The sequence below is a fragment of the Bison bison genome, unplaced genomic scaffold (genome assembly GCF_000754665.1).
Source record: "Bison bison bison isolate TAMUID 2011002044 unplaced genomic scaffold, Bison_UMD1.0 scf7180017864171, whole genome shotgun sequence".
Classification (NCBI taxonomy): Eukaryota; Metazoa; Chordata; class Mammalia; order Artiodactyla; family Bovidae; genus Bison; species Bison bison.
The window spans coordinates 68,270-90,395 of NW_011494743.1; the positions used below are offsets into that span (position 1 = coordinate 68,270).

At 44.8% G+C, this 22,126-nt stretch overlaps 1 protein-coding gene across 1 annotated transcript in view; it reads right to left on the reverse strand.

Annotated features, from left to right (window-relative positions):
• The window catches only part of EGFR (epidermal growth factor receptor), a 158,601-nt gene that overhangs the window by 31,265 nt on the left and 105,210 nt on the right, over positions 1–22,126 (reverse strand). The window contains exons 17-23 of the mRNA XM_010842153.1: positions 19,984–20,074; positions 18,423–18,580; positions 9,383–9,421; positions 8,022–8,163; positions 7,106–7,228; positions 6,384–6,482; positions 738–923 (exon numbers count right to left, since the gene is read on the reverse strand). Of these exons, the coding sequence (XP_010840455.1) occupies positions 738–923; positions 6,384–6,482; positions 7,106–7,228; positions 8,022–8,163; positions 9,383–9,421; positions 18,423–18,580; positions 19,984–20,074 (838 nt within the window). The remainder of the gene's footprint in view (positions 1–737; positions 924–6,383; positions 6,483–7,105; positions 7,229–8,021; positions 8,164–9,382; positions 9,422–18,422; positions 18,581–19,983; positions 20,075–22,126) is intronic.

Genomic DNA, 22,126 nt, shown 5'->3' on the forward strand with positions numbered 1-22,126 from the left:
TTGTGAGGCCACATGAGCAGCTAAATACCTGCCGCTCAGCTCCTGGCTTCAGCTCACAGTGTAGCCACCTGGTCACTGTCTGCCTACCGCCCCACCGGCTCCTCCCTCAGTCTAGCCTGTTGACAGCGGAACGTATGAGGGGCCTCAGGAAGCAGAAGGAGCATCTGCTGACCTCCTGCCACCACACATCAGAGCCAGCACCTGCCTGTCCACCCAGCACTCTGTCACCTGATAGCCTCAGGTGGGCTGGTTTGCTGGTTTTGTTGCCAGTTCTGCCTGCGTGAAAGCCATACCTCATCCTCTGCTACAAATTACCATAGTGTTCAACAAAAAGAATGCCAGGGAAATAAGACACTAACATGAACCATTCTGAGAGCACCCAACTGTGCAAATGTAGCTGAATAATTAGATTTTCAATGTGGAGTGGGAGGCACTAATCTGACGCCAAAGACAATCAATTCAACTTAATCCAAAATAAAGTCTACACTGTGTCTATGCACGCACGCACGCGCGCGCACACACACGCACACACACACATCTCTCCTGACAAACTCCCTGCTTTCCTAGGACAGAGAATGTAATTGTTGACTTCCTGGTGGTTGTTTTTTGCCTCTTGCCACTGTTCTTTGGGTTCCCTCTAACGATCACATCAGCCCAGGAGGTGCAGGCACAGCAAGAAGCAGAGGTGGCTGCTGGGCCTGCTTTGTGGTCCTGGCTGCTGGCTCTCAGCGCGTTACCTTTGCGATCTGCACACACCAGTTGAGCAGGTACTGGGAGCCGACGTTGTCCTTGTGCTCGCGGACGTAGTCCAGCAGGCAGCCGAAGGGCATGAGCTGTGTGATGAGCTGCACGGTGGAGGTCAGGCAGATGCCCAGGAGGCGGCACACATGGGGGTTGTCCACACTGGCCATCACGTAGGCCTCCTGCAGGAGAAGAGGAGAAGGCACATCAGCGCGGCTCCCTGACGTGGCTACGGGACCAAGCAGGCAGACCCTTCCTAGATTAAAAACCCAACTGGAGTCTAAGTGTGGAAATGGGCACATGAAACATCTAGAGCAGTGGATGTTCACACAGGATCTCTGGCTCGTGAGGCCAAGCAGTGACCAGACATCTGGTGGACGTAGGCATCCTCTGACTGCAGGTGGCATTCGGCACCACAGAGAGACCGCAGCAGTGCTCGCCACTGGCAAAGTGCTGGGTGAAAACAAGACCCGATGTCCCCAAGTTTGGGTGATGCTGAGTCATTACGAGGACCTCCGCCTCAGAGCCAAAGATGCCTCAGTTTAAAACACTGTTGGGGCGGGTGGCAACCCACATCCTGATGATGACCTGGCCATTGACTAAGGAACCCTCACCACGGGCATAGAGGTGATGGTGACAGCTCTGGGAGGTCAGTCCTCACTTCTCCTCCTCTGTGGTGGGCAGAGGAGGAGCCCCCCCCATCCGCCACCCCACCATCAACACTGCTGGCACCACAGGCACCTCTACCACACACAGCGGAGAAAGAAGGCCTTTTTCTGTGTACATGTGCCGGCTCTGAAACGGAGAGAGGACGTTATACCTGCAGTGATCGCAGACGCTGTGGGCGACCCAGGATTCATCTCTTAAGAGGTGGTCTGTGTTGCTGGCCGCAGTTTTGGGAAAGGAAAACCACTTCCCCCAAGCCTACCCCTGCTGACTCAGAGGCGGCCAGGGCAGAGGCCTGACACAGACTCACGACCACGGATTTCATTTTAACTCTTGTGCTATCCTTGGCTGGAGGAAGCTGACTTCATTTAAACCAAGCGCATAGCCGGGCCTCGTTTTTGTCTAAGAATTAGGGAATCCTAAATTTCTACCAATAAACTCAATCTCTTTCCCTTTAGAGTACAAGGATGCTGACCTTTTATACAGACACAAAAGGGACCACCTCGTCTCCAAGAGAAAGTTCAGAGGTGCCTTTCCCGCTCTGCCCACTGATGTGGTCGGGGCTGGGCTCCCTGTGCAGGAGCCAACACAGCCTGGGAGGTGAAGGCATCTGAGGGGGCTGCCGGGAGCTGTGCCTCAGGAGCGGACAGTGGGGACAGAGCAGATGGGTGGAGGGACTGGGGCGAACGCAGAGTCCGAAACACAAATGTCCTCGGTGTCCTAAACACCAGCGTCTGCAGTAACCTTGCCCGGGCCTCACCATTCCGGGGAGGCCGCCACGCCTCCCTGGGCTCTCCTCCCACAGGCGCTGCTGCTCCACCCGCTCACTGCTCTCCCACACTCGCCCCCAGCAGGGGCTTTGTCCGGAATGCCCCTCCACCTCCGCTTTCCCTGGCTGACCCCTCCTCTGAGGGCCTCTGACTCCCATCTAAGCTAAACTTTCCTGGCTTCTTGCAGTTGTTCGCTCAGGGCAGCAGGCTCAGTGCTGCTGGCCAAATTGCCAGAAATGCTGATTCTTGGACCCATCCCGGCGGGTGTGCTGTGTGAGCTGCAGGGAGGGGGAACTTGTTTAGTGTCTCCCTCTCCCCAACACCTGTTCCCCTGTGGGGCCTCCGTGCTGCCCAACACACCTCTAGAAATACCTTAGAAACATCACAGCTGAACGACACTGAAATCACACAAATCAGAGACCCTGTTGCTTTCACTAATAAGAGAGACTGCAGCTCTGCTACTTGTTTTAGAACAAGCACCCTGAGTGGGCGGTACCCCACCTTCATGGGCAGGCGGCCCTTCTCCTCTGGTTGTAAACGCAGCATCACAATGTTAAAGAGCAGAGTAGATATTTAATATTATGGACATTCAGACAGCTCTTCATTTTTCAGAGGGCTACTGATAAAAAGCTACTGATGCTTTCGAATTACGGTGCTGGAGAAGACTCTTGAGAGTCCCTTGGACTGCAAGGAGATCAACCAGTCAATCCCAAAGGAAATCAACCCTGCATATTCATTGGAAGGACTGATGCTGAAGTTCCAATACTTTGGCCACCTGATGTGTAGAGTTGACTCATTGGAAAAGATCCTGATGCTGGGAAAGATTGAGGGCACAAGGAGAAGGGGACGACAGAGGATGAGATGGTTGGATGGGATCACTGACACAGTGGACAGGAGTTTGAGCCAACGTGGAGAGATGGTGAAGGGCAGGGAAGCCTGCTGTGCTGCTGTCCATGGGGTCATAAACAGTCAGACACAACTTAGGAACTAAACAACAACAACAACTGATAAAAATTTAGGACTGGAGAAGGCAGGCAAGTGGTTCCTCCTGAAGCTACTATTCGTCTGAAGAGGAAATTGAGACCCAGTGGACCATGCCCAAGATCACACTTCTTGTCAGGACTGGGCCCACTAGAGTCTTCCCGCCCCAGGCCGCTGGCCTCCGGGGCCCCTCAGCCATCCTCCCTGCTACTGATTAACCCCACAGACCGGGGAAGACTTGCTGAGTGAAAGCCCTAGACCTTATAACACAGAGCACATATATGAATCTCTTCTGCATGCTGTTTCTATGCCCACCCTAAATTTAAACTAGAAAGTCTATGAGAAAATTAATAGGCCTTGTGATTGCCAGAAAAGCAGAAATCACATCTCTCTCCCGAGTCTGGGAAACTGTACAACCATAACACCAAAGTAATCCTCTGGCTGTTTCTATTTTCTCAAGATCTGGTTGAGATTTGGAAACATGTTGTACTCACTTCAGAGGGGAGAAAAATCTGCAGAGCAGAGCAGCCTGAGCAGCCCATCTGCTGTGGGCCGTGAGGAGCTGACCCAGGGCTCAGGGAGTGGAGCACGGGTGTGGGTGTCGGGCCACACAGAGCCTGGAGCCCTGCCAGGTCCTAGCTCCTGTTAAAATCTGGTACAGCACCCGAGCTAGGGTGTCCCTTCTGCACGTCTAAGCCTGAGCTCAACGGGGATGCTGTCCAGTCACGTGTCCTGTTCAGTGTGTGCAGGAGTTAACGTGAGATTTGTTCTTAACTGTTTATCTTGGAATCTCAAAGGTGCTCTGTGACCTACAGCAAGAATGCTTGGTATTCCTCACCATCTCTGATCAATCTGGAGCCTGGCAGGCAGAACCCACGCTCAGAGGCTCCCAAGGCTGAGGTCAGAGTCACGTGGCAGCAGAGCCTCTGAGGCTTGTTTACCTTGAAAATCTATTATTTTGTCCAGTTGTCGAAACGATTGTTTGGGCCTTCTTTCTTGCATGTCTCCCTCATCTGTGAACTAGTTTATGTTAAGGACTGGGGAAAAGGGATTTCACTAAACATTAAACTCCTTCAGGAGAGGCATATGCCCAGCTTTAAGAATAGTTTTGAAGCTTCCCAGTACCTAAGCCACCACTGATGGCATCGTGCACCCAGGGTAGAGGGCATGTGTGCTGGACGTTAGTGCTGGCCTGGGTAGGGGAGTAAAACCAGGGGAAGCTGGAGCCATTTACAAGTGCGTGTGAGCCAAGCCCACACTCAGCCCCCTGGGCAGCCTGGTCACAGGATTAACTTGCCCTTTAACTCACTGTTGAAACTGCCTTTGCTTTAGTTTTCCCTTTCCTTAGGGGCTCCCCATGGCAGCACCCAGCCTACGAGAGTGGCTCTGTGTTTGTGGGGCAGACGGAGCTTCAGGACAAGCAGACCAAGGCCTCAGGCTGCTGTCCTCTCCCAGAACAGCCACAGGGTGGGTGTCAGAGCAGAAAGAAGAAAGCAGGAATGGGCCAGAGGGAGAGAAGGAGAGGAGCCCAGAGACAGGGCAAGAGGCAAAAAGGGCTTTAAACACTTTTTCTAAGTCTTCACTTTCTCTATTTTCTACCCTACCCCTGCCCCATGAAAGCAGATTTCCTCCAGGTTAGGGGTTCTGGAGGGTCCTTTTCAGCAGAACTACTTCTTTCTCAAAGTATTGCTACTATCTTCAAAATTGCCCTTACTCTGCACAGAGAATATTGTCAAAATTCACATTTTGTGACAGTTATTAGAATGTCTTGAATGAGTAAAAAGTGAAATAAGGAAGCAAATTTTGCTAAAATATTTTCTTTTTAACTGTGTAGGAAAAGGAGCTAGAGGTTGTAAGTGAAGAGACTTCACAAATGGCTTGCTTGTAACACTTCTTATGGTTACGTAAATAGGAACTGACATTATATTAACAGACTCATTAATTTGTAAACTGCTAAAATGAACGATAACTTGGTTTGATAAGCATATCAACAGTGTGTGAGATTTCCTGTTACACTGTGTTAATAATTCATCCTTCACAAAGAAAATACTGCAGTGGGACTTCCCTGCTGCAAAACGAATGGAGGGAAGGCTGCCTAGAGAAATGCGGATGGAGAGGATTTCCTCTTGGGAAGCTCAGTGTCTGAACACATTTTTTAAAAGGCCTGTTTGCTTTGCTTACCATATTATTCTGTCGGTTAGATATGAGTGGGGAAATATTACATTTGACCTTTGTCTTTCTTGGCTGCAAGATGAACTATTTCTGAGTCAGTAAAGGCAGTCACTTTCCTTTTTCATTGACTGTTCTCCTAACTCACTGCTGAGCCCCTCCACCTCTTCTTTTACTGGCTCTGCTTTGGGAAAAGAGCAAGAAAAACCCACATCCACCCATAGCGAGTGGTGGCAGTGCTGTTAGCTGGGGCCCGCAAGGCTGCATCCCTCAGAACTTTCTGAGCTTCTGCCTGAAGTAGGTTCTGCCCAACGCCAGGCTGGCTCCTCCTTCTTCCAGCCTCTTTCTAAGACCATGCAGAGCCCTCATTGGCTAGTGAAGGTCCAAAGGAAGCCAGGAAAAGTTCAGCAGAATCTAAAGTAAAAGCATGTAACAATAATAACCTTATGAAGTATTTCAAAGACTCCATAAAATAGCACTCAGCAGATGCTGGAAACATTTAAATTATTTTGAGAAAAAGTACAGAAGGTGAGCAACAGATTATAGAGTTTATGGAGCATGATATTGTTAATCCTAGGTACCTTTAAAAAGCCATTTCAAAGATGAGATATTTGGTGGAAGAAAAAGAACACTCATTTCAGAATCAGAAGTAACCTGGTGCTGGAAACCTACCTAGCTTCGTGACCCTGAGCAGGCTGCCTCATGTCTCTGTTTCTTTCCCAAGGCATGCTGAACACAACAGCTACAGTACCACAGGCCAGCCAGAGGCATCACTGAGATGGCAGGGGGAAGCCACCAGCCCCTAGTGGATGCCCAGGGACCACAGGTTCCCATTCTTTTGGGGCATTAAGAGAACAGAAGAGCGAGTCATCTCTATGAGGGAGAATTATACCAACTGTGTAGCCAGAAGGAAAAAATACAGCAAAAGTGAAAAGCGACCATTTAGAATGTGGTGATGAGAAAGTCCAGAACACAGAAATGTGCTGCCAACCACGAGAAAAGGTAGCTTCTGATGTCCAGGCCTGCAGATAGCTAGAGAACAAAGCAGAAACTCACATCAAGAATTTCCTTGTTGGCTTTTGGAGATGTGGCTTCTCTTAATTCCTTGATAGCTACAGGAATTTTAACCTTCTCGCCTTCTGGGATCCAGAGTCCCTATAACAAAGAGAGGAGAAGTCATTGGCTGGCAGTGGTCACACATGTAAGATGTGGCTCCTGGCCTGGCTGGGTGTCATTAGTGGCCATACCCCAAAGGGTGAGGAAGCACAGCTCTGCACCCAAGGCCACCCAGGCTGGGAGTCATGACAGCTCAGCAGCTCTTTAGCTGTTGTGTCCCAGGAATCAGAGTAGTTAGATAAAACCCTTCAGCTCATGTAAGTTACAGAGTCAGTATGAGTCACTGTATACAGAATTCTGAGATACTGGGTCTAGGACTAACTGTGATTAGACTAAGCAAAGAGGGCATAGAAAAAATAAATGAAGAGGAAGCTGTTTTGAGCTGGGCTTTATTCAGATGCTGCCCTGCAGATACAGGCCACACTCTTTCAGATTGACTTGTGCCACCCATCCTCTGAAAACTCACCCTGTCCTCCAGGAAATCATCTGTGCCCAAGTGGACCACTTCCTTGTCACTCTGATTATAAAAGATTTAATCTAGACAACCTAAGAAAAATACTGGAATTTCCTGAACCCTCAGTGACACAAAGAGCACTGCACTGTGATAAGGACCACAGCAGAGGAAGCGGCCCCAGACTCGAGTCTCGGCGCCTCAGGCTCACCTTGTACACGGTGCCAAATGCTCCTGAGCCCAGCACCTTGACCTTCTTGAATTCTGTTTCCTTTAGGATCCTCAAGAGAGCTTGGTTGGGAGCTTCTCCGCTGGGCGTCAGAGGCTCCACGAGCTGTGAGAGACAAGGGGAAGAGCTGATGCCTGCCTACATGGCCCAGGGATGGGGTGGCAGCTCCTGACTCCATATGGCAGGAGGCGCGCTCACGCTCTGGCCCAGAGAGCTTGCCCCACTCACTCCCCAGATGGGGATACCTGTTCTAGGGAACTTGGTGAGAGACACATAAGGAACCGGGACTGACACCTCCCACATCCTCCAAAGCATGTGACCTTGAACAGAACAGCTCCTGGGCAATAAGTGCAATTTCTGTTTCTGTGACCAGGCTAGGAAAGCTTGGGGGGAAGGCAAGCTTGTGTGATGGTCATTTTGGTAGCCCATCTGAGCCCTGCAGAGCCATGCTGCTGAAGTTGCCATGGGTCCCTCCTCCTGGGGGCTCTGGCCCCCAGGCCCTGTATGTCTCTGGAGAGACATACGGATGGTCACAGATACCACCTGAAGACCTTTTCCTGAAATCATGGTGTCAGAGACAATACTGGTCACTGGTGGGAACTGTGGCATTTTACAAAGTGACACCTCCTGTGCTCACAGCAACTCACGGGCCTCTGTGCACCAGCTTCCCCCTCGCCGACCACTGAGCAGAACAAGCCGGGTGGTGGGCACCACAGCTGGGTAACCGCCAGCAGGACTTACCCTGGAAACAGCTGCATGTCACTGAATGCAAGTACCAAAGTGTATACGGACTTGCTTATAACTGGACATTCAGAGATTCTCCTGGCTTTTTCATTACAATAAAGCTCAGTCATGCAATCTCATCTGTAAGACACCGCCTGGTGGTCGCCCAGCTCACCTCACGCTCCTGCAGCAGCCGGCGCAGTGTGCGCTTGCGCACGATGTGGCGCCTGCGCATGAAGAGGCCGACGCTCAGGGCCAGCACCACCACCAGCAGCAGGCCGCCCACGATGCCCGTGGCAATGGACGGGATCTTGGGCCTGGCGGACACACAAGGGGGGTTGGTTTGTCATGTTGGCATGTCCTATATTTGCCATGTGTGTGGATGCTGTGACATCATTTAGAACTGTCTCAGTGCGATAGTGCACAGCTTGTCAAGGAGAAAGAGAGGCAGATTACTATTCCCAGGGCAGGTTTTCAACTTTCTCCAGTATAATAGCCTCCTCACCCCACCTTTTTGGATTTTTAAACTGGGTATCATTTGGACTTCTCGCTATGAAGAGTATGTTGTCGTCTGTTGATTAAGGGAACATAACTCGAAAAATAGCTGAGTCAGTCATGCTTTCTGCAGGAATTTGTGTGTCTCCCCTGGGTGTCTCCACTCGTTAGAAGCACACCCTCCCCATGTGATGTCTGCTGGCCAGGCTGGACGGAGGGACCCTTTCAAAACTGTGGAGACTGCTTGAGGGATCCTGAACTTATAACATGGGATGAGAACCGTGTGAAATACTGCATGAATGTGTGGAGGAGTAAGGCAGGGACAGGATTTCCACACAGAGAGCAGAGTTGTCATAGATAAGTTAGGTCATTCTGCAGTCGTCCCCCACCCCACCCCCTTCCCCCACCAGGGGAGAGCAAACACCCAAAACTCACTGGGGAAAGAACTGTCTGAATGAGTAGATTCTGAATTTAGAATCTTTATAAAGCTATTGTTTTTCAAGCACCTGTGCCATCTGAGCTTCTGGCAAACTTTGTATTTTCAGGCAGTTAATGAATATCAAAGAATAATTAGTAGCACAATTTACACACAAAAAATGTGCCAGCATTCTTACAAATTTCTCCTAAGTGTCAAATGTACTTTATGTGAGTAGTACTTAGAACACATTCTTCTTAGCACATAAAAAAGTCCTGTCTTGAGTTATACTATTCTCCTAGTTAATGTAGTTTGAATTAATGGGTTTTTACTATTTTGAAGGGGCCATTGAAAGGTAAAAGGAATAATTTGTACAGAGTATATGTTCCATGGATAGTAAGGGTGGGTGAAAAGAGAAGAACAAATTGAAAGAATGAATATAACAAAGGTCATTGACTGGTTTCAGGGTGGTGATATGATGGAAAACCTCATTGCTAAGATACTGACTGCAGCATGAAGAGAGGCCAGGGCAGAGGGGAGTCAGAAAAGTGAGAAAGCATTACCCTTGCCCACAGAACTATTGGTTGTTTCTGGTCAGGTCATCACACACAAAGTGTCACACTTACCCTTTCTGTGGACAGCCTTCGAGACCTGGTCCTTCACAGCTGTAGGAATTGAAAGGTAAAGACACATTTCAATCATTTTATTTATCATTTTTTCTTGGAGAGTTTTTATTAAATCATAAGGTGACATGTGTCAAATTACTCTTAGACCATTAGAATCACAATGTGTCTCAATATTGCTTAATCATTTGTTTATCATGCATTTATTCATTTGTTCATTCACTCAGCAAGTAGTTTTGAGTGTCCAGTTTGTGATAGGGATTGAACAGAGTAGGCAGCCTCTGATCTTTGTTATTGAAATGTTTTCATGTCTTACTTTTGACAGAGGTTCAGATACCTTACAGCTGGCTCTAGAACATCCATGTGGGCAGGAGGTGGAGGGAGCCGAGATCAGAACCATTTCCTGGGCCACACTGATTAAGGTGGGGGCAGACAAGTAACAATGTGCAGCTCAGGGCAGGGAAATGGGGATGATGGCAGACCCGGAAAGCCAGAAATTGGCTTCACCCTCTTCCACACAACTAAGATGTCATACACGAAGCATAGATAGCATTTGTCTTAACGCATCCCCTCAGCAGCTGGGTTCCCATTCTGGGGGGGCACCACCATCTGCTATTCTGATTATAGGATGACGGATGAAAAGGCAGAATAAGTTGGTTTTGAAGTACAGCAATATTTGTCAATGCAAGACTGAATATTCAATAGCAAGATTGAATATTCCAGTTTGATGGAGAACACTAACATTCTTGGCCAGAGGAAAGATGAAGAAGCCCCGTTCAGGTGTGTGAACAGGATTTGTGCTTGTTTGGTGTACACTGCCATATGGTTCTAGTCATTTTCTTCTTTTATTTTTTAAATTTATTTATTTTAATTGGAGGCTAATTACTTTACAATACTGTATTGGTTTTGCCATACATCAGCATGAATCCTCCACGGGTGTACACATCATTTTCTATCTCATTCAAAGGGCTCTCATCTCTGCATTGTACTCCTCTTGGTCTTGAGGGTCTAAGACCCCTTTTCCATGGTGTCAGACAATGTAGTCTTGACCCTAAAAGCTTACGGACTTTCCTCCCTACACCAGACACAGGCTTCTCCTTTTCTCATAATCTGTTATCTCCTACAAAAACCATAATCGTCAAAGACAAAAAAAATCTGCTAATGGATGAACAGTATGAAAAGGCAAAAAGATATGACACTGAAGGATGAACGCCCCAGGTCGGTAGGTGCCCATTATGCTACTGGAGAAAAGTGGAGAAATAATACCAGAAAAAATGAAGAGACGGAGCCAAAGCAAAACAAAACAAAACAAAAAACACCCAGTTGTGGATGTGACTGATAATGGAAGTAAAGTCTGATGTTGTAAAGAGCAATATTACATAGGAACCTGGAATGTCAAGTCCATGACTCAAGGTAAATTGGAAGTGGTCAAACAGGAGATGGCAAGAGTGAACATCAACATTTTAGGAATCAGTGAACTAAAATGGACTGGAATAGGTGAATTTAACTCAGATGACCATTATATCTACTACTGTGAGAAAGAATCCCTTAGAAGAAATGGAGTAGCCCTCCCAGTCAACAAGAGAGTCCAAAATGCAGTACTTGGATGCAATCTCAAAAATGACAGAATGATCTCTGTTCATTTCCAAGGCAAACCATTCAGTATCACTGTAATCCAAGTCTATGCCCCGACCAGTAATGCTGAAGAAGTTGAAGCTGAATGGCTCTATGAATACCTATAAGACCTTCCAGAACTAACACTCCAAAAAGATCCCCTCTTCATTATAGAGGACTGGAATGCAAATGTAGGAAGTCAAGAGATACCTGGAGTAACAGGCAAGTTTGGTCTTTGAGTAAAAACTGAAGCAGGGAAAAGGCTAACACAGTTTTGCCAAGAGAGTGCACTGGTCATAGCAAGCACTCTCCCAAGAACACATGAGACTAGACTTTATATATGGATATCACCAGAAGGTCAATACCAAAATCACACTGATTATATTCTTTGCAGCCAGAGATGGAGAAGCTCTATACAGTCAGCAAAAACAAGACTGGGAGCTGACTGTGGCTCAGATCATGAGCTCCTTATTGCCAAATTCAGACTTAAATTGAAGAAAGTATGGAAAACCACTAGACCATTCAGATATGACCTAAATCAAATTGCTACAGTAGAAGTGACAAATAGATTCAAGGGATTAGATCTGATAGACAAGAGTGCCTGAAGACTTATGGATAGAGGTTCATGACATCGCACAGGAGGCAGTGATCAAGACCATCCCCAAGAAAAGAAATGCAACAAGGCAAAATGGTTGCCTGAGGAGGCCTTAGAGAATAGTTAGAAAAGAAGAGAAGTGCAAGGCAATGGAGTAAAGATATACCCATTTGAATGCAGAGTTCCAAAGAATAACAAGGAGAGATAAAAGCCTTCTTCAGTGATCAACGCAAAGAGATAGAGGAAAACAACAGAATGGGAAAAACTAGAGATCTCTTCAAGAAAATCAGAGATACCAAGGGAACATTTCATGCAAAGATGGGCACAATAAGGACAAAAATGGTATGGACCTAACAGAAGCAGAAGATACTACGAAGAGGTGGCAAGAATACACAGAACTATACAAAAAAGATCTTCATGACCCAGATAACTTTGATGGTGTGATAACTCACCTAGACATTCTGGAATGCAAAGTCAAGTGGGCCTTAGGAAGGATCATTATGAACAAAGCTAGTGGAAATGATGGAATTCCAGCTGACCTATTTCAGATCCTACAAGATGATGCTGTGAAAGTGCTGCACTCAATATGCCAGCAAATCTGGAAAACTCACAGTGGCCACAGGACTGGAAAAGGACAGTTTTCATTCCAATCCCAAAGAAAGGCAATGGCAAAGAATGCTCAAAGTATGGCACAACTGCACTTGTCTCATCCACTAGCAAAGTTAATGCTCAAAATTCTCCAAGCCAGGCTTCAACATTACATGAACCGGGAAATTCCAGATGTTCAAGCTGGATTTAGAAAAGGCAGAGGAACAAGAGATCAAATTGCCAACATCCATTGGATCATCGAAAAAGCAAGAGAGTTCCAAAAAAACATCTACTTCGGCTTTATTGACTATGCCAAAGCCTTTGACTGTGTGGATCAGTCACAGATCAACAAACTGGAAAATTCTTAAACAGATGGGACTACCAGACCACCTTACCTGCCTTCTGAGAGATCTGTATGCAGGTTAAGAAATAACAGCTAGAACTGGACATGGAACAACAGACTGACAGACTGGTTCCAAATGGGGAAAGGAGTACGTCAAGGTTATATATGATCACCCTACTTATTTAACTGATATGCAGAGTACATCATGCTGAATGCCAGGCTGGATGAAGCACAAGCTGGAATCAAGATTTACAGGAGAAATATCAAAAACCTCAGATACACAGATGACACCACCCTTATGGCAGAAAGTGAAGAAGAACTTAAGAGCCTCTTGATGAAAGTGAAAGAGGAGAGAGAAAAAGTTGTCTTAAAGCTCAACATTCAGAAAACTAAGATCACGGCACCCAGTTGCATCTTCATGGCAGATTGATGGGGAAACAATGGAAACAGTAAAAGACTTTATTTTTCTGGGCTTTAAAATCACTGCAATGGTGACTTCAGCCATGAAATTAAAAGACACTTGCTGCTTGGAAGAAAAGCTGTGACCAACCTAGATAGCATATTAAAAAGCAGAGATATTACTTTGCCAACAAAGGTCTGTCTAGTCAAAACTATGGTTTTTCCAGTAGTCATTACGGATGTGACAGTTGGACAATAAAGAAGCTGAGCGCTGAAGAATTGATGCTTTTGAACTGTGGTGTTGGAGAAGACTCTTGAGAGTCCCTTGGACTGCAAGGAGATCAAACCAATCCAGCCTAAAGGAAAGTAGTCCTGGATATTCATTTGAAAGACTAATGCTGAAGCTGAGACTCCACTACTTTGGCAATCTGATGTGAAGAACTGACTCATTTGAAAAGACCCTGATGCTGGGAAAGATTTAAGGCAGGAGGAGAAGGGGATGACAGAGGATGAGATGGTTGAATGGCATCACCAACTCGATGGACATGAGTTTGAGTAAGTGTCAGGAGTTGGTGATGGACAGGGAAGTCTGGTGTGCTGCAGTCCATGGGGTTGCAGAGTTGGCCACGACTGAGCGACTGAACTGAACTGAACGGATGACCATTCAATATATCCCTCCTCGCTAGTGTTTTTATATTTTCCCATTATTCCTGTCAGTCTCCAGAAAGTAACAAAATGGGAACTCTACGCAAAGTGGTGCAAACTGGAACTGCAAACTTTGGACAAGAAGCAGGTTTCATGCAGCTTCTGAAAGTGCTGCTGGGAAACCTACTGGGTTTCTAGCAAGAAGTTACTGAGAAGAGATACTCACAGTCAGAGCTTAGCCTTTGCATTTGAAGAGATGATGGACGAGGGCAATGACAGGACAGGTGTGGTAAGAGGGGATGATCTGAGTATCAGAGGATTAAGAGGTCCATAAGAAAGCTGATGGTGCCCTGCATAAGTCTATAGAAATGATTGTCAAATATCAGGCAAAAGAGGCTGCATCATGCTATCATTTAATTTAGTCAGAAAAATTACTGCTTGTCTGTCTCCCATTTATTTTTTTGTTACATGTAATTAAAATTGGCAAAATGTTATATTATTTAGTTTTTTGGCATAAAATTTCAAAGAAACCTTTCCCTGATACCTTATTATAAAATATGGTTCCATTCAACAGTGGATGGCCTTTGAGTTTCCTGACCCATTCCCTTGGGTAACCAGACCTCCCCTGTGGGAACAGGATGGCTTCTTGAAGCAGGTATGCTCCCATAACCTGGGCTCTGTGACTGCAGGCTAATGACTCCAGAGCCCAAGTGTTGCTTTAACAATACAAATGGAAAAGCAGTGAGCTTGCTCTGAGACATCAATGAGACTATCTGTTTGATGATGCTGTATTCATCATAGATACACAATAAAAGACACGGTTTCTTATTTCCCCTTATCCTATCAATATTTATCCATATTTAAAAAATTAAACCCATTTTTTATCAAATAATTCTTTTGGATGAAGATACAGATAGTAATAACAAGATTACATAAAACTACATGCTTTTCTATCAGTGTTACATGTTCACAGACACATACATAAATACAGTTATTTCCAAAAGACAGAAAAAAATAGGAAACATATATTTTATGGGTAATATCATTCTATTTAAGAGAATCTGTTCCAAAATTCCTTATTATGGAAGAATATGAAAAAATAGATTGAGTGAGAAACTAGCAAACTATCATTTATATCATGCTTTGTAGAGTTTGCAAATTACTCAATATAACAGCATGTTGATATACCCAAAGGGAAAAATATTAAAAATCTTAAAATTTCTGTCAAGGAGGGGTCTGGTAAAATTCAAAATTCATTCTGGATTAACAAAAATAGTTCAAAAGTAGGAATAACTGTAGGTAACTGTAGATAACTGTTTCTTTAACAAGATAGTAACTCACAGTAATAGCAAATAATGTTCTTAATGGTGATTTATTATAGCCATTCCCACAATCATCAGATATAAAACTCAGATATCCACTACTATTGTATCTGACATTATTCTAGAAATTCTGGCCTTTGTAATATGATTTGAAACTTTTGGAAAAGAGATGAAGATACCATTACTGGAGACAATATGATTGTTTTCCCAGAAACTTCAAGAACATGAACTAAAACATTAATTTCAAAGGAAGTTCAATAAAGACCATCAATATGAGATGACTATACACCTCCGCCAAAACAATCAAAAGCTATCTTATATATTAGAAATAATAAATTAGAAGATAAACTCTAAGTAAGGGCCATTTCACAATAGCAAATGTAATACAGACAGAACACGAAAGAACAAAACTGTAAAACTTAATTGAAGAATATCTGAATTTATGAAGAATAAAAAAGAAATTTTATTTCTTCATAAAATAATTTATGAAGAAATGATCATTTCCTGACTGGAAATACAAAATATTATAAAAATGTTAGCCCTAGCCAAATTAACTTACTGGTTTTAGTGGGGATTTTGGATGTTAAACTTGGTAAAATACTCCAAGTCACTTGGAACACATCAATAGGCTAGACTAACATTAGAGGGGGAAGAAAATCACTTGTAAACGGCATAGGAGATCCCTAGGCTTCCTACTTGTTGCTGGGATTACTCTTCAGTCACCCAGGACTGAAACTTCTGGACCACAGGGTCATGGAAAGATGGTGCCCTTCCACTTACCCCTGTAACAGCTGAAACTGAAGAAGGTTAAATGATGGAAATTGACCAGGGTACAAGTCATTTCCAAATCACTTGTCTCCAGGCCCAGACTCCTCCGTATTTGCTGTTGTTCAGTCGCTTAGTTGCCTCTGACTCTTTGTGACTCTATGGACTGCAGCACACCAGGCTTCTCTGTCCTTCACATCTCTTGAGTTAGGAATGCCATCCAACCACCTCATCCTCTGTCACCCCTTTCTCCTCCTGCCCTCAATCTTCCCCCGCATCAGGGTCTTTTCCAATGGGTCGGCTCTTTGCAACTGGTGGCCAAAGTATAGGAGGTTCAGCTTCAGCAGCAGTCCTTTCAGTCAATATTCAGGATTAATTTCCCTTAGGATTGACTGGTTTGATCTCCTTGCTGTCCAAGGGACTTTCAAGAGTCTTCTCTTACACCACCATTCAAAGGTATTAGTTCTTCAGCACTCAGCCTTCTTTATGGTTCAGCTCTCACATCCGTACATGACTACTGGAAAAACTATAGCTTTGACTATATAGACCTTTCAGCAAAAGCAGACCTTTCTGCTTTTTCATACACTGTCTAGGTTGGTCAGCTTTGATTCCAAGGAGCAAGCATCTTTTAATTTCAGGGCTGCAGTCACCGTCTGCAGTGATTTTGGAGACCAGAAAATAAAATTTGTCACTCTTTCCATTTTTTCCCTATCTATTTGCCATGAAATGATGGGGCCAGATGCCATGATTTTCATTTTCTGAATGTTGAGTTTTAAGCCAACTTTTTCACTCTCCTGTTTCACTTTCATCAAGAGGCTCTTTAGTTCCTCTTCCCTTTCTGCCATTAGGGTGGTGTTATCTGCAAATCTGAGGTTATTGACATTTCTCCTGGCAATCTTGATTCCACTGTGAGCTTCATCCAGCCTGGCATTTCTCATGATGTACTCTGCATGCAAGTTAAATAAGCAAAGTGACAATATACAACCTTGATGTACTCCTTTTCCAATTTTGAACCAGTTCATTGTTCCATGTCCAGTTCTAATTGTTGCTTCTTGACCTGCATACAGGTTTCTCAGAAAGTAGGTAAGGTGGTCTGGTGTTCCCATCTCTTTCAGAATTTCCCACAGTTTGCTTTGATCCACATAGTCAAAGGCTTTAGTGTAGTCAACGAAGCAAAAGTAGATGTTTTTCTGGAATTCTCTTGCTTTTTCTATGATCCAGTGGATGTTGGCAATTTGATCCCTGGTTCCTTTGCTTTTTAGCTTGTACATCTGGGAGTTCTTGGTTCACATACTTTTGAAGCTTGAAAGATTTTGAGCATTACGTTGCTAGCATGTGAAATGAGTGCAATTGTGCAGTGGTTTTTGGAGAAGGAAATGGCAACCCACTCCAGTGTTCTTGCCTGGAGAATCCCAGGGACAGGGGAGCCTGGTGGGCTGCTGTCTATGGGGTCACAAAGAGTCGGACACAACTGAAGTGACTTAGCAGCAGCAGCAGTGCAGTGGTTTGAACATTCTTGGGCATTGTTTTTCTTTGGGAAAACAACTGGAAAACTGACTTTTTCCAGTCCTGTGGCTGTTGCTGAGTTTTCCAGATTTGCTGGCATATTGAGTGCAGCACTTTAACAGCATCATCTTTTAGGATCTGAAATTGCTTAGCTGAAATTCCATCACCTCCACTAGTTTTGTTCCTAGTGATGCTTCCTAAGGCCCACTTGACTTCACACTCCAGGATGTCTGGCTCTAGGTGAGTGATCACACCATCATGATTATCTGGGTCATTAAGACCATTTTTGTACATACAAATACAGTTAAAATATTTGGACATATTTGGAAAATTTTCAAGACTCTTGATTTTTGGAAGTCTAATTGGAAGGTTCTGCATCCCTTCAGGACACTAATCATTATCACAATCACAATTATCACCATCACTACCGCCAACACTGGCTCCACCACTGCTTATGAACATCATAACCACCACCAACAGCCCCACGCCTCCTTTTGTGCAGTCCTTGATTGAGCACGCATGTGTTCCAGGCACCATTTAAGTACATTACGTGTATTAAGATCACAGAAATCCTGTGAGCAATGCAGTAGTATTAACCTAATTTATAGATGAGAAAAGTGAGGCACAGACAGGGTGATACACTTTCGAAAGGCCACAGAGCTAGTAAGAGATGGCTCTGGAGAAGAGTAACGGTTCTAAGTAAGGTTGAGGACTGAGAGATAGAAGGGAATATGAAATATATATGAGAACTCAACTTTTCCTTCTGATTTCTAGAAGTAGTCTAGTTTCATTGCCAAATTTATTATTTTAGTAAACAAGATACAAATGTTCAGAGTGCTTCAGCTAACTGTAGTGAAAAAAAAAGCTTCTTTAAGGAACATTCTAGGCAATGTTATCTTCCATTAATTGTAAAACAGTAAGGATTCCCACAGGAATCCCAGTCATCTGGAAAGATGTGTAGAAACCTTTGAGGATAGGGTAGGACCTCGTGTTCATCCCAGCTGCCCCTTACCCTTGTTTGCACTTGTTGGCACAGCAGAACAGAGCCCTGGCATGATGCACACCTGGAGACGCTGAGAGGCTTTCTGGTGAGCACCGTTACCTCCCGTGAGATTTCACTGCTGCTGCCATGGCCGTAGGGCCAGAACACCCGGAGGACCTGACTCTAATACAAAGCTCTGTACTTTACCGCCTGCACAGTTTGGAAAATGTTTTCAGTTTATGAGTCTGCATTTTCTCTTGCAGACCCAGAGTTCCCTGACTCACCCATAGGTGCAGTTGGGGTGGCACAGGAGACACACGTGGTTGGCATCTGCAAACTTCCAGATCAGGGTGCCATTCTCTCCCGCGACTCCAGCAGGGCAGGTCTTGACGCAGTGAGGGCCATCAATGTAGTGGGCGCACTTTACACAGTTGCCTGGTCCCTGCACCGAGGCAGAAAAACCATTTCATAAATCAAATATTTATGTATGTGTCTTTCAGAATGAAGTAACTTTTTACTTAAAATATATATCACGAAAAAAAAGTCAAACAATGTAGAAATGCTTCAAGTGGACGAATTCTTCTCTGACTGTGTCTTGCCTGATGTGACCACTGTTAACAGGTGAGAATAAAGCCTTCCTGACTTAATTGTGTACTGTATATGAAAACATAAAAGAAACTGAACTGGGTGTTTTACTTGACTTTACTTCATACCTTGTGGGCATTTTTCCTTGTTAAAACACTGATTGGCCTACATGTGTATTTACATCCTTATCATTCAGATGGGCTTCCTTGTGAATCATGCTTGAAGTTGAGGGGCTTCTGTGGGAAGCTGTGCTTGCCAAGGCAAAGCTAAGCAAACCCACACCTGCGTTTCCCCAGTGTTGAGAAGGTGGCAGGTGGAAACACAGTGGCTGCATAATTAACTGTGCTGTGCTAAATTTGGTTCTGTTTGTTAAACTTGTTGATACATTAGGGCTGCCTGGGTTGCATCCACACACTTCACAAGGGCTGAAGTAAGGTGGCTAGGGAGGGTCTGCCTGTTGGCTAAGCACCCTTATGTCTCAAAGACTGAGTGTTCCCAGAGCGAGAACAATCAGATGACTAAGTCAATCAACAGCACCAATCATTTTATTTCACTGATGAAAAGTTAACCCAACACTAACCTAAAAACCAGTGGTTTACTTTGTAACCAGCTATTTTGGCAGCTTGTACCTCAAAACCTTATCATCATCTGTCTGATTCAGAGAACTTCTGAAAAGTATTTTCCATCAGTAGATTTAGATATGACTGTTACAGCTCAAATTCAAATAGAGCTCCTCATATAAGTAATACTGAGAATTAACAATGTGAACACATTGGTGTGAGAGGGATTTTCATTCTCACTTACACTCTCTAAAATATTACTGAACATGTAGGTATGAAACTGAATTTTGAAAATTTTTCTTTGTGATTTAAAAAACCTCCTTCAAATAACTTTAAACTACTGTTAAATAAGAATGTGGCAACGTTTGATTAAGATGATAAAGCGGTGGTGGCAGGTGTCAGGAACAGTGAAGGCTGGCTGTCAGTGCACCCTGTTCATAGGACCCTGATCTGTGGTCTGAGACCAGGCACCACCGTGTGCGTCTGGGGGTTGGACACAGAAGATGAGTGCCCGAGCCAGCCAGGCCACATGCCGACCTCCCCTCAGTCACAGCCCCTGATGGCTGTGAGACGGGACGGGACGGGCCCGAGTGTGGGGAGTGGGCTGGACGGTGGTCTAGCAGCCACGGGGTGATGGTGGTGGGTCACCCTTGCGGGTCTGCAGCTGATGCGCGGGGGTAACATCAAACATGCTGCTTACGCGTCCAGTGCAGGTCACGTTCATGGCCTGGGGCAGGCATTCTGGATGGCACTGCACACACTCGGAGTTCTCCACGAATTCTCTGGGCTCTCTGACAGAAGGAAGACAGGAAACTGGTCAGTGCCATCCCTACACACCCTGCTTCCAAATGCTGTCTGGGTTCACCTGTCTGAAGGTTCAGGTGACACCAACCACCTCTCTTAGAAAGACAAAACAATTTTATGTAAAAGTCAAACATCTGGGAAAGTAGGACTATACTGTAATTTAATAAAGTGATTCTGTCAGCTGAATCTTTAGTCATCTTCTCCTAGAACAAAGCATAAGCTTCATTTACGATCGAAACAGCTTCTCTACATTTTTTCTACAGGCACAGTCTCTGAATATTAGATAAGCCAACACATGGGAGAAAAGAAGATAATAGTCCTTAAAAGGCACCCCCTCCTATATCAGATTCATGGATATTTAAGTTACGCTGCAAAGAAATGGTAACTAGATCAATACCTGGGAAAGGGAAAGAGAGCTATTAAAGTTTCCTTAGTGATTATTACTAAAAACAGTAAGAATGGAACACAGGTATCAAGTATTTTCCTTGGACTATTTTAACCATTCCTCAAAAATGGATAGAGTGGGACTTCCCTGGTGGTAAAGTGGAGAGAAATCTGCCTGCCAATGAAAGGGACACGGGTTCAATCCCTGATCTGGGAAGATTCCACATGGCACAGAGCAACTAAGCCCATGAGCCACAACTGTGGAGCCTGCACGCTGCAGCTCCTGAAGTCCCTGCACTAGAGCCTGTGCGTGGCGACAAGAAAAGCCACCGCAGGGAAAAGCTGAGCAACACCATGAGAAAGCAGGCCCCACGCTTTGCAACTAGAGAAAGCCCGTGCACAGCAGTGAAGACCCAGTGCAACCACAAAGTAAATAAATAAATACTTGAGAAGCTGATGCTTGACTGAAAGGACATGGTAGATGTGGGCAGCTCTTAAGACTACTGGGAGTTAACTAGGCAGTGAACAAGAAGTGTGCACACCCAAAGATATGTTCCGTGAGTCCTCTCAGGCAGTCAGCGTCAATTAAACCAAAAGAGCCACATGACTTTTCCCTGTGCTGCTTCTTGAGTCACCACACGCAGTATAGGGGCCAGTTTTGCAAACAGAGAAGGTGCTGCTGGACACCAGGATCCTCTAATAGGAAGACCCAGGCACCACTGCCAAGGTTATTTTAATTACCTTGTTGCTTCAAAGAGAAAAATGTTGAAAGTGTTAGTTTTGTCCGACTCTTTGCAACCCCATGGACTGTAGCCTACCAGGCTCCTCTGTTCATGGGATTCTCCAGGCAAGAATACTGGAATGGGTAGCCATTCCCTTCTCCAGGGGATCTTCCTTACCCAGGACCTAACCCGGGTCTACCACACTGCAGGCAAATTCTTTACCATCTGAGCCACTAGGGAAGCCCCTTCAGAGAGACCTGAACACTGAAAATGTGAGCTCAGCATCTGCTTGCAGCCGTAAGGATTACACCAGTGTTTCTTACTTATTGAAACAATACTATTGATTATGCAAATTACTCTGTTAGGTTAATGAGCCTATCAACCAAAGGAGTCCTGTGGAATTGAATTCATCCTGCTTTGAGTATTTAGTTAGTTGAGCTGAGCTGTAGTTCAAGCCCTGATAGTGAAACAGAAAGGAAAATTTCCTAGAGCTATCTGTAACTCCTATCTTCTTCTTTACCATAAAATTTCTCTTTTTCTTTATTTTTAAAAAATTGCCTCTTCCAGTTGCTATCCTTACATTTTGTTTTCCTGTTAGTTTATTTTCATCACTATTTGAGATCATTCAAAGCCTTACTCAATATCAAAATTCCCATAGAATCAACAGACTGTACTTTTTATTGACTGCAATAAATTCAACAAATGTTATACAAACTGTTTATTTCTTTGTCCAAGGTTCTGTTTAAAGTTATTTGCACTGTTCAGTGTGTCTTGAACATAAACAAAAACTAACCTGGAGCTGTGTTTTGACACAGCAGGAATGCCGTGCTACAAGGATACGACTAATGGCCATGGTCTTGGTCATCTGAACCATGGAAGACTGTTCTGTTTGTCTTGGGAACTTTGTGTAGCTTAGAAAAATAAATTTCCAGA